This window comes from Leptonychotes weddellii, chromosome 8 (genome assembly GCF_054177405.1).
Source record: "Leptonychotes weddellii isolate Sample4059 chromosome 8, ASM5417740v2, whole genome shotgun sequence".
Taxonomy (NCBI): domain Eukaryota; kingdom Metazoa; phylum Chordata; class Mammalia; order Carnivora; family Phocidae; genus Leptonychotes; species Leptonychotes weddellii.
In genome coordinates, this window is record NC_138376.1 from 119,927,876 (window position 1) to 119,945,206 (window position 17,331).

At 43.8% G+C, this 17,331-nt stretch overlaps 2 protein-coding genes across 3 annotated transcripts in view; one reads left to right on the top strand and one right to left on the bottom strand.

Moving 5' to 3' along the window:
* The window catches only part of LOC115944277 (rho guanine nucleotide exchange factor TIAM2-like), a 4,774-nt gene extending 709 nt beyond the window's left edge, over positions 1 to 4,065 (top strand). The window contains exons 2-4 of the mRNA XM_081829383.1: positions 757 to 866; positions 1,233 to 1,387; positions 2,941 to 4,065. Of these exons, the coding sequence (XP_081685509.1) occupies positions 757 to 866; positions 1,233 to 1,387; positions 2,941 to 3,560 (885 nt within the window). The 3' untranslated portion in view covers positions 3,561 to 4,065. The remainder of the gene's footprint in view (positions 1 to 756; positions 867 to 1,232; positions 1,388 to 2,940) is intronic.
* TFB1M (transcription factor B1, mitochondrial) overlaps positions 4,066 to 17,331 on the bottom strand; it is a 66,068-nt gene continuing 52,802 nt past the window's right edge. For both annotated transcript variants that reach the window (XM_081829186.1, XM_081829185.1), the window contains 2 exons: positions 7,584 to 7,711; positions 4,066 to 4,463 (listed from right to left, as the gene is read on the bottom strand). In XM_081829186.1, the coding sequence (XP_081685312.1) occupies positions 4,220 to 4,463; positions 7,584 to 7,711 (372 nt within the window). In that variant the 3' untranslated portion in view covers positions 4,066 to 4,219. The remainder of the gene's footprint in view (positions 4,464 to 7,583; positions 7,712 to 17,331) is intronic.

A 17,331-nucleotide genomic window follows, 5' to 3' on the forward strand; every position in this document is an offset into this window, starting at 1 on the left:
AATAAGGACAAAAGAGGTTGTTTTGATTTTTTTTTTTACAGACTTTTAGAGAAAGTAAACGCCAAATTTGCCTTTTCTTTGTCAAATACCTCTCTTCATTGTTTCCTTATTTTCACTATCAATGGTTTTCAGCATTTTTCCTGCCTAGTATCCTTGATACCCTAAAATATGTTAAAAAAAAGGACCGCAAACTTAAATTTAAAAATTGATATATCAGAAAATTCCTTAAGATTCTTAAAGCAGTATTATATGTGATATTAGAAAAACCAACTTTTCCACCTTGGAAAATGTTCAGAGGTCCTTCTAGAATAACCATGTTCTGATGACAGTGCCTCCGGTGACAGGAAGGACCAATAGTCTAAGGCATGCAGTGATGCTCTGGGTCCCTGTTCAGTTTTGTTTTGAAGTGCTTACATTTCCTAAAAGGGGACTGACTTTGGGCTGGCCTGTTTTACCTCAAGTACCTGAGCACATCCTACTGTTCCTTCCCAAGAATACAATGAATGGAATGGGGTTGACAAACAGGATCCATTTAACCTCTTTCCTGGAGAGATGGGATCCAGGGCTAGGGAAGAAAGCATACTGAGGTGGATGGAAAACTACCAGGAAATGTAAAAAGTAACTAAAAAGTATTTAACTTTTGATAACTATTTGTGAAAGTCATACATAGAATGAGGCACAGAAGAAAATGATGAGACTCAGGACAGGAAATATTTGACGTGAGTTTCGAACTTCACATCTTTGGCGAAGTTGTAGACCCTTGTTTCCTTTTATACAGGGACAGAAAATAATTCCGTCTGGGAACTGATCCATACGAAGTCGGAAATAGAAGGACGGCCGGAAACCATCTTCCAGCTGTGCTGCAGGTATTACGGACTTCCAAAAATTAAAATCAATGGGAAAAAGACAGAATTGTGCTCTCTTAAAAATGGGAGTTTATTTTTAGTGCTCTCCTGAATTTTGATGACTTCAGGATCACACCCAGCCTCCCCCAAATGGCAACTGTGTCTGTAGCAGAATACATTGATTAAATATGTATCCAAATCTTAGCGCTCAAAGGCCCTTCAAAAATGATCACTTCTTTTGTAAAGTGGAGACCAAGGTACACAGAAGCTTGGTGACTCATTGTCAGTCTGTCCTGAGAGCAGTAATAGGACACTTAAGGACCAGGGGACGTGGACACAAAGCACGAGGACACTCGACATGACTGTTTTCTCTTCTCCCCTCACCAGTGACAGTGAGAGCAAAACCAACATCGTCAAGGTGATTCGATCTATTCTGAGGGAGAACTTCAGGCGTCACATCAAGTGTGAATTACCCCTGGAGAAGACCTGTAAGGATCGCCTGGTACCCCTTAAGAACCGAGTTCCTGTTTCAGCCAAGTTAGGTGAGAATTTTGCTGGCCTTGTGTTTATTCAGGAAAACACAAACTTCTCTGTAAGGATATATGTTTTTGTAATACAGCAGTGAGTCATCACTTTGTAAAGTACCAGGGGGAGCTCTGTAAGCTCTGAACCAGACACCCGAGTACCCGGAGTGGTGTGTGAAGGTGGTGGCAATTTTATTTCCTTTTAAGAAACTTAAGGGGCACCTGGGTGGCTCAGTTGGGTAAGTGTCTGTCTTTAGCTCAGGTCATGATCCCGGGGCCCTGGGATTGAGCCCCGCGTCGGGCTCCCTGCTCTACGGGGAGCCTGCTTCTCCCTTGCCCTCAGCTGCTCCCCCTACTTGTGCTCTCTCCCTCTCTCAAATACGTAAATAAAATCTTAAAAAAAAAAAAAAAAAACTGAAAATGCCTCTTGCTCCCAAACCTTGTATAAACTATAACCACTCCCAATCCCAAGTCCTCATTTTACCACCAGCTGACATAGTCTCTTTACTATCTTATCTCTTTCTTCCACTGAGATGTGCAGGAGTCACAGAGTCTCTTAGCTTCGCTTGGCTCACTGCAGTACTCCCAGTGCTCCGAAAAGCTCAGGCTTCTAGAAAGCCAGTACTTGAATTAAGATCAAGAAACCCTACGTTCACACCCAGTCAGTTAGGTCAGCAAGGAAACACTCCAGATCATGCTTTTCTTAAACTTTCTGCAAAACTTTAGTTAAAATTTTAAATTTTCTGCTTTTAAAATTTCAGTTTAAACCCTCTCTCTGTTATTAACTGTTTTGTTAATATCTTTGGTCTTGTTTCTTTTCTTCATTGGTCACAGTGTGACCTCCTCTTCAAATTCACTGTATATATTTTATTTTTTTCTCTATTGCCAAAATAAGCTGTAGCCATCAAAACTATGCTATTACTGTCTATGGAAACATCACAGCTGAGAGCTCCCCTTTTCTCTTCAACCCAAGAGAAAAGAATTAAACACACACAAATGATTAAATTATTCCTATTAAATCTCTGAAAGTTGGCTAGAAATTCCAGCAGAGACCGTTCTCATGAGTGATGAAGGGCATTTTTCTACTTTTAATGGAGCAGCAAGGAAATACGGTGAAAAGGCAGGCGTAGAAATATGGTATAATCTTGGCTGTCCAGTTTCAAAGTACTTTAGTGAAAGAAAGGGACCTAGATTTTATTAGTAGCTAACTTTTTCATTTATCCATTGGCAAAATAAGAATCCTAGGCTTCGTAATAGTTTATAGCTTGTTGTTCTGTCTAAACAATCGAGCTCTGGTAATAGGTCATCCAGCAATGCCCAATCCTCCAACATAAAATTTCAAATAAACGTAAGTAAAAAGTTTCCACACTTGGTAGTATCTGCATGTTTTGGGTGTATGTGTGTTTTTCCTTTTTTCTTTTTTTGCCCAAGCCCCAGGATAGTTGGTAACAGAAGTGAGATGATGTTAAGTCATTAAGATGTTACATCTTATAACGTACTTGATTGCAAAAATGACGCACTGTGGAGTCTGTTTCTCGATCACGAGGGGAAACGCACTTTTCTCATTGCAGCTTCCTCCAGGTCCTTGAAAGTCCTCAAGAATTCCTCCAGCAGCGAGTGGCCCGGCGAGCCCGGCGGGGCCGGCAAGGGCAGCTCCCTGGACTCGGACGAGTGCAGCCTGAGCAGTAGCACCCAGAGCAGCGGCTGCGCCCCGGGCGGGAGCAGGCAGGAGTCCCTGCAACAGCCCCGGCCAGGCCTGGCTGATCTGTCAGACAGTCTCATCAAGGAGAGTGACATTCTGAGCGATGACGAGGACGACTACCATCAGACTCTCAGACGGGGCAGCCCTACCAAAGACATTGAAATTCAGTTCCAGAGACTGAGAATCTCCGACGGCCCCGATGCAAAGCCAGCCGAACAGCAGCCTGGCACGGAGGGCCGGCCCAACGGGGAGCAGCCCAAGCTGGTGCGGGGGCACTTCTGCGCCATTAAGCGGAAAGCGAACAGCACCAAGCGGGACAGGGGAACTTTGCTGAAGGCACAGATTCGCCACCAGTCCCTTGACGGTCAGTCTGAAAATGCCAACCTTGATCTCAGTTCTGTCCTCCAGCGAGAGTTCAGTGTCCAGAGTTTAACCTCGGCGGTCAGCGAGGAGTGTTTTTATGAAACCGAGAACCACGGGAAGTTGTAGTGCCGTTTCGATCCAGATGCGGGCTCGATGGCTCGTTTTGCTTTGAAACTGGTGGTCAAGTGGGAACGGCAGAAAAACTACTCATTATTGGGTTTTGTGCGGCGTACATTTTCTCCACAAAATAGTTGTAAAGATCTAAGTTATTTTAATTTATTGTAGATCAGAAAACTAGATTGAACTGATCAGAATCTGTAAATTAGTTTATAGCCCTTTTGAGCAGGTATCAAAATGACTTAGGATCCTTAAAAATGCAATCTATTTTAATTTATGTGGAAAAAGTAAGATGGGGGAGTTGTGATTAATAGGTCATTGTTTTTTTTCCCAATCCTCTGGGCATTTTCTTTGAGCTGTTAGTTTTCGCTTTATTTAAAGCATATTTATTTTAATCTGGGTGAGGGGCACAATGTGCAGATCTTTCATTTTTGTAAGGTTGTTAACAGATGCCGTTTATACTGAATATGTCATATCTATGCAGTATATATATTAAAAGAAAGCTTGTACTGTATCTTATTTGATTATATTTATTTTCTCTACCAAGCTGTACAGTAAAAGGGAAGTAAGTCACATATGGTAATCGTATTTTTATTGTCCTTCTGTAGAAGACAAAAAGTACACATCTGAGCAGCTTAACATTGTGGAAAGCAACATTCGATACGCTCTTAGAGTCTGTCTCTCTCCTTGTCGTCCTCTTTTTCCTGAGTTTTGCTTTTATTTTGTTTGAGTTCTTCTCTGAAATTATAAGCAAAGAGGTGTGGGTCTTCATCACACATTTTTCGGTATACATCACACAGCCTCTTAAAATGTGAAACAGAGAGCTGGCTGGGCCTAAGGGTAGGGTCCACGTCTGCCAACTCTAACAGTTTTCCAGTGCTTTCCACGCGCTGAACTTCAGGGAATAACATTCTGAGGAGAGAAAATAATCCAAATTTTACTTAAGGAATTCCTTAAATCATGATGCTTCCTTCTACTCTCATTTGAAAATGACATCGAGAGGGAGTGGAGGCTGCGGCTGGAGTGTCCTCGGGGCCCCAAGCCAGTGGAGAGGGATCTTGATCGTGCCACTAGGCAACAGGTACAAAGGACCACTGAAGGAAGAGCTCATCTGACCTGTGACGTGTGCCCACAAGGGAAAATACCTGCCAAAGCTCAATCAATACAAGTACCTTTAAGGTAAGTTTAAAGAAACATCTATTCAGTTGTATTCTATAGAAATGTTTGATTTGCCTCATTTTAATATGAAACTTGTCTTACTTCTTGATTCTCTTAGCTTTTGTGACTGTTCACCCCCAAGGAATGACCTTTGCAAAGTTCGAAACCAGGTGATGTGAAAATGCAAACAAACAGTTCCCTTTTTTTAGATTTACCTTGCGGCATCTTTACAACTGATTTGAAGTATGTATTTTAAATTTCATCTAACCTAACAGATCACGGTTTTAAAATGAGTAACAAAACTGACTGAAATGCTGCAAAGCTACACCTGGATTTTCTTTCTTTTCTCAATAGTTGGGGACTCTGCGGAGCCTAGAGGTCATGGCCAATGGAAATGGGAGTTTTTCTTACAGGCTGCTGGTCCTCTCAGTAAGGGAATGCATGTTCCCTATGGTGTCGGGTGAGCTGTGATCTTGGAGTTCAGCTTCACAGCAAGGGGGGGACCGATGTGTGGGTGCATGTGACAGAAGGACACCAACAGGTCAAAGCGGGCACACTCTTTGGGGTCCCTCTCTGCACAAAAGACGGTGTATAGGAGATGAAGGGGCCCATCACTTAGGTTGGAAATGCAGGGGCCAGCTCTGAGGCCCATTCCAGGATTTCCAAAAGTAGAATGTACTTTTTGTGATCCACCTCCCCCCCACGAATCAGGGCCATCATGTACAGCTGTACAAGTCACACCCTGCGTGCAGGGTGAGTGTGAGCTGAAATCCAGTTTGGGTTCCAGTCGTCAAACAGCACACCTCCTGGCTGGGGCTTGCCGCCTACCGGGGGTGGTAACGTAATGCCATCATTCTAACTGGCGCCAAGACAGCTGGTGGCATCCGTCACTACTCCGCTCAAGTCTCTGCTCAAGAAGTAGTAACTGGTGAAGTATAAATCCTGGCCTAATGAGAGCCAACAAATGGCAAGACAAGGATTTAATATCAGTCAGCTCAAATCCTCAAGAATGAATTTTGCGGGCTGCAGAGGTTTCAGGATGCAGCTGCCCAGCTGTACCTGAACTAATTTCATGTGCTAAGAAGACACTTCACAGAACCAGAGCAAGAGCGAAGAGATGGGGCTTTATATAAAAGGGAGGTGGGATGAGAAAATGAGAAATGCGTGCCTATGGAGCTGGGCGCCTTTAAACAGCTAAAGTTTGGCCATATTAGATGGCAGCCTTTTAAAAAAACATATCACACACATAGCTTCCTGCCTAAGTACTTGGGCCTATTTAAACATTTTTCTTGGCTGCCAATGGATAGAAAATATCACTGTGGTCATTTCAGGGCCTCGGGAGGCGCTCGGACCCTAAAGCACCATGTTCTGTCTGGGTTTCCTGACGGTGGCCATGTGTGTGCACAGAGCAGGAAGCAGAGCAGACCGAAGGAGCTCCCCATTACATAAAAACATGCTTGTATGAAGACCTCATGACGTCTCTTTGGCCGTTCCAACATTATACCTGCTTCCTAGTTCTAAGTGTGTCCTTAAAAGTGATATAGCAAGTTGGCGGGAAGAAGAGCATTAAAAAAACTCAGTATCGGGCGCCTGGGTGGCTCAGTTGGTTATGTGGCTGCCTTCGGCTCGGGTCATGATCTCAGGGGTCCTGGAATCGAGCCCCATGTTGGGGGCTCCCTGCTCAGCGGGGAGCCTGCTCCTCCCTCTGCCCCTCCTCCCTGCTTGTGCTCTCCCAAAAAAAAAAAAAAAAAAAAAAACACCCCACTCACTGTGATAATGTATTATTTGGCCTTTGTCCCAGGTTCCTGACACAGAGTTTCTAAATCCTTTAAAATTTCCTGATAAGGGATAATAGCATTTTTTGTTATGTCTAATAAAACTCCTTTTCAACCATACCTGAATTTGTGCTAATGAGATGACTCTGGGTGGGTCCCTAAATAGCTTTAGGATGGGGACAGCTGTCAAAGGAACTAACCCTGTGATTAGAGGGTTGAACTCTGTCTCACCTCCAGGTCTCTAGGAAGAAGCAAGGGCCTGGAGACTGAGCTCAATCACCAGTGGCCAATGATGTAATCGACTGCCTAATGGACCGTCCATAGAGACCCTTAAATGATGGGTTCAGAGGGCTTCCAGGCTGGTGAAGACAGTGAGGTGCCGGGAGGGTGAGGAGCCCTGAGAGGGCACAGAAGCTCTGTGTACCCCTTGGCTCTCATACTACCTTGCCCTACGTCTCTTCCGTTTGGCTGTTCCTGAGTTACATCCTTAATAATTTGATAAATCAAAGTGTTTCCCTGAGTTCCATAAGCCATTCTAGCGAATTAGTGAACCTGAAGTGGCAGGGCGTAGGGTAGAGGGAGTGTCACAGAAATCCCCATTTCAGTGGTGACCTGGGACTTACGACTAGTGTCTGAAGTGGGAGCAGTCTTGTGGCCCCTGAACCCTTAACCTGTGGGCTCTATGCCACTCCAGGTAGTTAATGTCAGACTTGGATGGAATTGTAAGACACCCAGTTGGTGCCTAAAGAACTGGGGGACTTGCTGGTGTTGGAAAAAACACCACACGTGGGGTCAGAAGTGCTGAGCGTAAAAACGGTTCATATGGTCTGCTCTGAGAACTCAGGGTCATTATCAACTGCACAATTGTCAGTTTTTAGCTTGTACTGCTGCTAAAACAAAACCTGCTGGTAGCCTCTAAGCTTAATGCAGAGCTTTGCCCTTTCCTCTGGGCCAGGCAAGGTTTGTTCACCTCAGGATTTGAATGAAGAGTGACATTGACAGTTAGCTTGAAGAATCCTAAAAACAAGGTTCTTAATCTTTAAAAGTGCTTAAGGATTTTAGAAAGCATGCCAGTGAAAGGCAGAGAACGCATTCTTACCCAAGCCCTCGATAGCAGTATTTCCTCCGGAACTGAAATGCGTTCTGAACGACCTTCTCCACCAGCTTGAAGGGCTGCTCGATCCTGGGCTGCACCAGGGGGGTGAAGTGCACCACGCCCACGTCCACCTTCATCGTGAGCAAACATACATCATTTTGTGGCATGGTAGAATATGATTAAACAATTCGTCTTTGTCAAACACAGGTGGACGGGTTGTTGACCGCATGGTTCTCATAAACCCTTACGTGGACTCCGGCTTCATCTTCTACAGGCAGGTAAGCTGTTGCACTTGGCTTTGAGCTGACTCAGAGCCATCCCGTGCGTCTGCTCTGTAATGACATCCACTAGACCTGTGCTTGATGATCACTTAATTTTAAAATGTAGTTTTACAATGGCCTTTAAGATCAATCCAAATCATCATTAAAGTCAGGAGGCAGCTAACAGATAGCTTTAGAGTATTTTATTTAGCTTTGGAAAGTGTAAAAAAAATAAGCTGCAGCAGCAGTTCTGGCTATAAGCTGGGCTTCCAAACACAGAAGAGAAGGCAGATGGCCCCCCAGGGACCACTAAGTGCTAAACTCCCCAGAAGGGGAATCAATTAGGACACGATTTGCTTTGGGCATAGACACTGATTAACCAGCTGGACCGCATTCATGACTGTCATCTGCACGACCACATCACTTTTTGGGAGCAACGTGAAATGCCCCCGGAGGCCCAGGCAGGATCAACTAGGAAGTGGAACCCCCCCCAAATGTCACTGAGTGGTGAACTAGCACTAGCAGTTGAGATTTCTTTAATTATCAGAAAATAAAACTTTTCAGGCATATCTGTTAGGAGATTTATACCCTGTCTCTATATTCAAAATAACAAAGGAATAGTATGGAAAGTAAAGACAAAGGGAGAAACAGAGTCAAAGCAGTCACCATGCACAAAAATGCCTGACAGAGACCACGGTCTAACAAATGCGAAGTCTGTTCGTAATTTACAAAAGCCTTGGTCTCTAAGGAATTGTTAAATTTGCTACTTAGAACATCACACGGACTCTACAAAGGCTAAGAAAGTACAGCAATTGATGAAGTTGGGGTCGTACCACTGCTTCTCAGAAGGAATTCATTCCATTTTTTAAATTCCACGGGGGTTATCTTGTTCTCTTGGAAGGCCTTGCTTCTAAAAATCCCTTGTGGCTACAAAACTTAAAATCAGTCTGTCATACCTGAGAATGGCAGTGTTTTCAGTTTCTTGATTTTAGGATGGAGGAAAAGTACTTGTATATGAGGTGTGGACAAGGAAAGAAAATGAAGACGGGCCCATCATCAGGGGGCCTGGACAGGCTTTTGGAGTAGCCAGTGGTGTTTCTCCTGCTGCCATGACGTACCCTTTCCTCGAACAATCACTGATCCTGTCCCGACTGTTTCAGATTAGCTACGGTGCCCCTACGGAATAACTAGAAGAAGTCCACGGTAGGCACGCAGAGGACGGCCTAGGCAGTAGAGTGAAAACCTCCAGCAGAGAGGCCTTTCCGCACCAACTCCCCTAAATACCCATCAGCCTTCAGGCTACTTTGGTGGACAGGAGTTACTCCACTTCAGAGAGTGACTACCTGTAATGTTAAATGTTCTCATTAAATTTTAATAGTTTTTCAAATTGGGTTCTATGTGCTGCTTAATCAGTTTCTCCAAGTTTGGTAACAAGTACTTCTATAGGAAACGAAGCGCTTGGTTAAAAGGCCAGGACTTTCTGTAGACCGGCACAAAACACCACCAGGGTCCAGGGGTCTGGGAGAGGTTTGTGATCAAGAGAGCAGAGAGAGGCACTGAGGAGGATAAGGACTGTGGAGGGGGCCTCGGGGTTTAGGTGGAGTGAACAGGAGCACTACAGTAAACAGGGAAGAAAAGACGGCTTCATCTGAAAGCATTTCTGTGGCCGGAAAAAGAGCTAATCTGTGTGGAGGGCGCTGGAAGAAGCTGCCCCAGATACACTGTCATGACTTTAATGTCAAAGACTCTGCTCACAAACTCTGAAACACCCTCCCCACCTTTCCTCCTATTGATATGGAACAGAGAAGTGAACCCAGCTGTCCAGGAAGGTTCCAGGCCTCGCCCTGCCCCATCACTCTACACCTCTCCATCTGGCATCCCATCCCGGTCCCCCACTCTGCCGCCCTCCAGGACTCAACTCCTCCACCCTTCTCTGCCGATTCTTCCCCAGTCCAGTCAGTTTGGATGGTTTTTCTTCACAGGTACCAGCTGTGATCCAACAGCCTGCCATTCCCCGGGGAAATGAATCTTTCAGCAAAACAGGAGACACAGTTTGAGCCCTAGGCCAACCCCAGCCCATGAAATACTATAAAAACTCTATATAAGGCACAAATACAGGTTTAGATACATTCTCCTTCCAGTACAGAAACTGCCACTGCCAGCTTCTTTGGATTTTAAAATTTGGCCTCCTCTTTATTTGCCTGATTTATTCCTTTGAGATAAGGTTGGTGTTTGCAAAAACAGGAAATGTCTCACATTGGCTTTAGATAAAGTTTTTTAAGCCCTGTACCAATATAGCAGCACCCTATGTTAACTGCAGCAGCCTTCTAAAGTTTGAATGTAATTTTGTTACCCAGTTAAGTCGGCTAACAGTATATCCCAGCTACAAGAAAATACCCACTCACCATCCAATACAGTTCCTACTTAGAGGAGGACCCTGAGGAACTCAGTGTGAAAACGGCTATTCCAGCAATGTGTCCTGCTTCTCCGGGAAACCTCCCGTACTCTTCTCTACTCCTGCCCCCAAAAGCACTTTTCAGAATTACTCTGAATGATGGAGCCCATTTTTCTCTAGAAATACAGGAAAGCTGCTCGGTAACTAGGGTAACAGATACAGAAATGCTTTTTACTTATAATTGAATGAGTATTTAAAAATTGCAACCATTATTCTTCCTTCCCTGAATTTTAACTCTATTAAAGGATTTCCTTACAAAAAAAGAAATCAGTACATAGGCACTAGATACATTTAAAAATTCTATTTTAATGTTGTCAGTCCCTTTCTAAATTCAGTCTATTGGTATACCAAAATGACCTACTAAAACTTCAAATTAAGGGATTTATAGCGAATTTAAATATTTGCCTCTCAAATCCACTCTAATATCAATGCTGTACCAAGCTGAGATTATGTTTCTCAACATTAGCAGCCGTGGCTACAAAAGGCTGCAGGCAGCAGTTTCATTTTCCAGGCCAGCATGTCTAGGGCATGACTGGTTATGAGCTCAGAGCTGCACTTTAGACTTCTAAGAGACCTGGGATAAGAAGCTATTAAATCTCTAGCCTTAGATACTGCCAACTCAGATCTCGAGTCACCATGAGGATAGAGAATGCTGAAGAATGGGCAGTCTGTTCCTGACGGAGAATCATCATATGCCAAAGAGCTAACTTACCACGCCCATGAAAAGACACAGGCACGACAGGAGCCATTAGCTAAGACAGGGTCTTCGACCCTTCCCCTGGCATTCAAGACCGTGGAAGGAAAAATCATTAAGGAGCTATCGTTTATAATTAGCTGAACTAGAACCATAACCGGGAGAGGACAGAAGGTCGAGAAAGAAGGGCAACGGAATAATCAATAAGCCTTCAGGAGCAAGAAGAGAAGGATTTTCATAGTTCAAGGTGGCACTGTCTCCAACAGACTCGTGTAGATGGGAATGGGAAGGGTGTGGCTGGATCTGAGGTGCCCGGCACCACCTGAGGTTTGGGGGAGTCACATTCAGCGTCAGGTGAAATGGCAGATCGAGGTGAGCACCCTGGGAGATGCTTGGGTCCTGCACCCACCAGAGTCTGACTCTTCAGGTGCCTACACTGAGCTAGTGTCAGCCTCCAGGTACAACTGCCCTGGATACGAGTAACAGAGCGGGAAGTCACTAACGCCTGGGATACTCTAATTACATGTTTTGTAGAAAAACATCCACAAATACGAATGTACATCAGATTTCCTATAACTGGTTTATTCTGCAATTTTTGTCCTAAGCCCAATTTAAGGACAGAATTTCAGTTTTAAAACCTTAAAATGCAAACACTTTAACAGCATCCCAGATGTTCTAAACCAAAGTATTCAACAAGGGCTGACACACTGTTCGTACCTACACATCTCTCTTTAAAGTTTAGAATTTGTATTTTCTATAGCAAAATTAATTTCTACAGAAGTTCAGCCCCACCTTTCTTCCCTCCTATAGATTTCTGAATGGTTTTTCTCTCTTTCCTCCTCAGAATCACAACACAGTCACAGCATTTCCCCTCAGAGCATAAGTATGTAAGAGAACAGAGAATGGCAGTGAGCTGAGAGCACGATGAGGAATAAGCCTGAGAGAGGCCCACGTGAGAGGAGCAGATGGAGAAAGTATTTTACAGGGTAAGTTATGCACGTAATTGTATGCATGTAAGTAAATGTATGCATGAATGAATGTAAATTGTGCCTATTAGTAATAACAGCAGCAAGATGAGTCAGGGTCTCTTGGTCCCAAGTTGGGAAACAATTTCAAGGAGGTGAATGCTTAATTCTAAACGAAGCACAAGAGGGACAAGAACTATCAAACATCACATTAGGGTTCTCAGTTGTATTTAACCTGGAGCTCCCGGGTGAGCCTTGGGGAAAACACCCTTCTAAAACCAGGACCTTCGCCATCAACCATGCCTTTGGTGTTGGTGAACGGCAGCACCTGGAGGCGTCCGCCCCTGCTGCGGCCACAGGTGGTAGCACCCCGGGCAATCACGAGGCCCGGCCTCCGCCCCGGCAGGCCCAGAGAGGCTCCCGCACCTCCGAGCCAGGGAGACGTCGAAGCTAGGCAGACTCACAAGGCCCTCCAATAAATACTGCTGCTATGGAAAACGGTAGAAGACTCATAAATGAACATGGAGGCAAATACATTAATTCATAAGGAGCCCTGACCGCCAAAGAGACTAGGCGCGAACTCGAGCTGCCTTGTCAGTGCCTCCGTCTCCCAGGAAACCACCGCTACGATTAGAAGACCGAAGACCGTGCAGCGCCACGGACGGGAGCAGCTATCCACAGACTGATGGTCGTAATGGTCACGGCACCAGCCCGAGGGCCTGACTCCTCAGCGGCACAAGCAGAGCCGGATTCTCCTCAACCACGTGCTGTAAGCACCCAGACCAGTGCTCCTTCGGCTGAGGTACTTGTTCTTTAAACGTACTCATGCTGTCCTGCTCCTCTGGCTTCTCACTTGAAAGACATTCTGTCTTTTTAAAGGTGGATTCTGTAGCTCCCGGATCTCATCCTCTACGTGCTTATTTTACTATTTAACTCATGGAGGTCTGGGGGCACCTCAGAGTCTTCCCTATGTATCACCAGAGATATAAAAATAAATAAGAAACATGAATAAAACCAATGCGAGCTTTATAATTTGGCAAGATCACAAAGTCCTCATGAACTCACCCAGTGCCCTAGAGTGTGGGCTGGGGCTGAGACGCAGGAGACCTAGCTGGGTAGGGGAGAGACACAGGGAAGAAAGGCAAAGAGGAACAAGGGAAGAGGAGGGTCAGGCCTAAACTAGGCATCCTTAGCCCACCATCTTGGATACTGCCACTAAATAAGGATGTTTTAAAAAAAGCGTTCTGGGGCGCCTGGGTGGCTCAGTCGTTAAGCGTCTGCCTTCGGCTCAGGTCATGATCCCAGAGTCCTGGGATCGAGCCCCGCATCAGGCTCCCTGCTCGGTGGGAAGCCTGCTTCTCCCTCTCCCACTCCCCCTGCTTGTGTTCCCTCTCTCGCTGTGTCTCTCTCTGTCAAATAAATAAAATCTTTAAAAAAAAAAAAAAGTGTTCTGCTCTTCAAAATAATGTGCAAAGAGGGTGCAACGGTAAGGCCCAACAAATACCTTTTTATACTACCCATGAGACTAAAATAATTAGATTGATCTGCAAATGTCACCACAAAATCCAAAGATAGTCTTAACATTCCAAAATAATGTGAGGAAGACAGAAAACGAGTCCTCAAGATCCTTTCTCCTAAAGACATAAAAAGGAGAAACAAAACATAAAAATAAGGTAACAGATAATAAACAAATGTAAGTGCAACTTGTATAGTTTCCCCTTATCCACAGTTTGCTTTCTGTGCCCCCAGTTACCCGCGGTCAACCATAGTCTGGAGGCAAATGATCTTCCTTCTAGTCCAGCGTCAGAAGGTCCCCAGTTGCCTAATGCTGTGTCACTGTGCCTACGTCCCTCCCCTCCCGTCACCTCCTCTCCCATCATCATAAGAGTGAATACAGTACAATAAGATATTTTGAGACCACACATAACTTTTATTACAGTATAACTGTGATAAGTGTTCTACTTTATCATTAGTTATTATTCATCTTTTACTGTGCCTGATTCATAAATTAAACTTTAGGTATGTATACATAGAAAAAAACATGGGATATATAGGGCTCGGTCCTATCTGCAGTTTTAGGCATCCACTGGGGGTCTCAGAACATATCACCTGTGGATAAGGGTGGTGGGGGGTGGGGAGTACTCTGCAGAAACATACCAGATTTGATAAAAATCAACAGAATTAGGATGGCCTCTCAGACATTTGAGAACACACATAAACCAAAGAACATTCATCTTCATTTTTTTTTTTTTTTCCCAGAGAGAGAGAATGTGAACACGCATGCACGGGGAGAGACACAAGGAGACGTAGAGAGAATCTTAAGCAGGCTCCATGCCCAGCATGAAGCCCAACACGGGGCTCGATCTCACGACCCTGAGATCATGACCTGAGCTGAAACCAAGAGTTGGACACAACCAAGTGAGCCACCCAGGCATCCCCATCATCTTCATTTTTAACAAAGTCCTCACTACAATCAACTAATCTGTAAGCTACCAATTATAAAAGTTAAAGTCTTCAGGCTAGCCTAAAGCATTATTTTAAAACTAAAATGACCATAAAGATGGAGAAAAATAATGAACTGATCATGCTCATAGCTGATACTATTAATTTTCTAAGACTGGGTCAGAAGAGAACATTATTTAAGATTAAGTCAATCACTTTAAATTTGTGGAACCAGAATAGGTAACTACTTTAACCTTCCTCTGCACATTCATTATTATTATTATTTTTAAAGATTTTATATACTTATTTGACAGAGAGAAAGAGAGCACAAGCAAGGGCAGCAGCAGAGGGAAAGGGAGAAGCAGACTCCCCGCTGAGAGGGAGCCCGATGTGGGGCTCGATCCTGGGACTCTGGGATCATGATCTGAGCTGAAGGCTTAACCAACTGAGCTACCCAGGCGCCCCTCCACGTTCATTATTTTTTTTAAGGCTAAACAGAAAGCAAGTAAGAGAAGACATGGTTTTTTAAAAATCAGAACCTCAGCTTTCCACTGGAATTAAGTGGGCAGCATTTTAAACATACAGTGAGTGGGCATCATCCCAGACCAATGACATAAGAGCCATGGGGCTGGGGCCTGAGCCTCGGGCTTTTTGAAAGCCAGATGATGTTCATGTGTGGGCAGGGGTGAGGAACTCATATCTGGTGAACAAGCTCATACAAAAGTATGTATTCTTAGGATTTCTAAAATTTTCAGTTAAATTATTAGGTCTTCCAGAGAAAAGAGAAAAGCTTGTCTGAGTTTCAGATTATCATTACTCAGAAAAACACACTAAGGAAATTACATGTAATTTTTTCTTTAAAATAGCTACATGAAAACATGTTAAAGAAAACAGATGGACTGCTGAGTCACTGGCCAGCTATGCAGAGTCAGTCATGGACTTGGCATGAGAAGTGTTTTTATGTAAAGCCACGGAGATGTCAGGGTTATGTTTTTTGCACAGTTATCCAGACTACCACAGAAAGAAATGACTCATTATAATAAGACCTAGAAATACATTCTTTTCAGGGTACCTGGATGGCTCAGTTGGTTAAGTGTCTGACTCTTGATGTCAGCTCAGGTCATGATCTCAGGGTCATGAGACTGAGTCCTGCACTGGGCTCCGCACCCAGCATGGAGCCTGATTAAGATTCTCTTTCCCTCTCCTTCTGTCCTTCCCTGCCTTGCTTATGTTCTCTATCTAAAGAAAAGAAAAAGAAAAAAAGAAGTACATTCTTTTCTAAGTAGAGGCAGGGAGTGTATAAGGACTTCAAAAATCACAATATCCTGGGCCTCAATCCCATTCCTATACTAACTATTTTCACAACCTTAGTCAAGTCATCTTACTTCCCTGGAGCTCAGTTTCTCATGTGTAAGATGAGGATCCCTATTATTTCGCAGGCTTGTCTTGGGAATCAAGTAGCACAGTGCCTCCAACAGCACCCAGCATACAGGAAGCAGTTTTATCAACATAGATATTATTATCAGGCCAAAATGACAAAACTAAAGAGTTACAAAATGACTTAAAATTGTAGTCTCTTTAGAAAGAACGAAATTATACTTTTAATCATACAAAGTCAATGTATAATTTAGTGTTATCTTATATGCTCAAAATCAGTTTCTGGGCTCATTCCACAAGTACCTGTTGTACCCCTATTATGTGCCAGGCACCATTCCTGGCACCGGAGACTCAGCAACGCACAAGTCACACACGAGTCCTTGCCCTCGTGAGTTCCTCAGCCAGGGAGTCAGCAGCAATGGGGCTCAGAGGTGGCAGGATTCTTCATCTATTTTGAGGTTTAGAAACAAAATGATTTGGATGTCAGGTATGGAATCAAGGATGTTTTTAAGATCTGGGACCTACCTGCCAAATCAAAGGAGGAGTTTGCCATGCATGGACATGGGGAAAATGAGAAGTGGTGCGGGGAAGGTCAGGAGTGCGCCTTGTCCAGGATGGCTCTGCCATGTCTATCAGTGACGCGGCACTGGCCACTGGCCACGGTGCTCAGGTGTGCAGGGGAGAGGGCCAGGGAAGAGGCAGAAACTAAGGTAAAGGTAAGATTTATCTACAAAAGTCTCTGGACTTAAAAGATTTAATTCTCTTTAAGGTCCACAGTGGAAGCAGATGAGGTCAATATAGTTCGATTTCTCTAGCAACCTCTACTCTTCCATCTCCTTTTTTTATACAAGAAATTCTACCTTGATTAAAGGTCTGTAATTTATGAAAGTTATTTGCATTTCAAAGTCTGCTTTTCTAAAAGAAGCAGTTAATATTTTATTGGATAAGTGTTCACATCAAGTTAGAATGATCAAAAATGATCAAAAATGTTTTGAAAATAGAAATAAGGCCTCCTTATCCTGGCCAGAGTTGGGAGCAGGCTGTCCCCTCCACCTGCCATCAGGAAGCCTCAGCACAGGTGAATCTGTATTACCCATGGCAGAGAGCAAAGCAAGGCGAGGCACTAAAGGGATCTGGCAGGTTTCTTCTGCGATAGCAGAAATAACAATGCTGTTACTGTTACTGCCTGAAATTCAACTCTACTTCGTCCAGGATTTACACAAAGAATTGTTTAAATATTTCCATGAAATAGAAGTTTATATACTAAAATTACAACACTATGGCTAAAAAATCCACAGGCATTAGATTTCTAAGAGAAAAAATACACTGCTAAATGCCAGACTTAGAAAACAAAGCAACAAAAACAAAAAAAATCTAGAAAAATCCAGATAATTGAAATGTGTATTTTATTCACTGCTTTTTAAAGAAATGGCTGACATCTAATATGGCTATCAACATTTGGAAAAAAAAAATCAATTATAAAATTATCTTCTTTCTCTGTAGTGGCTATGAATTTATAGTTTGTAGAATTAAAATTAGTGAAGAAAAATAAAATGCA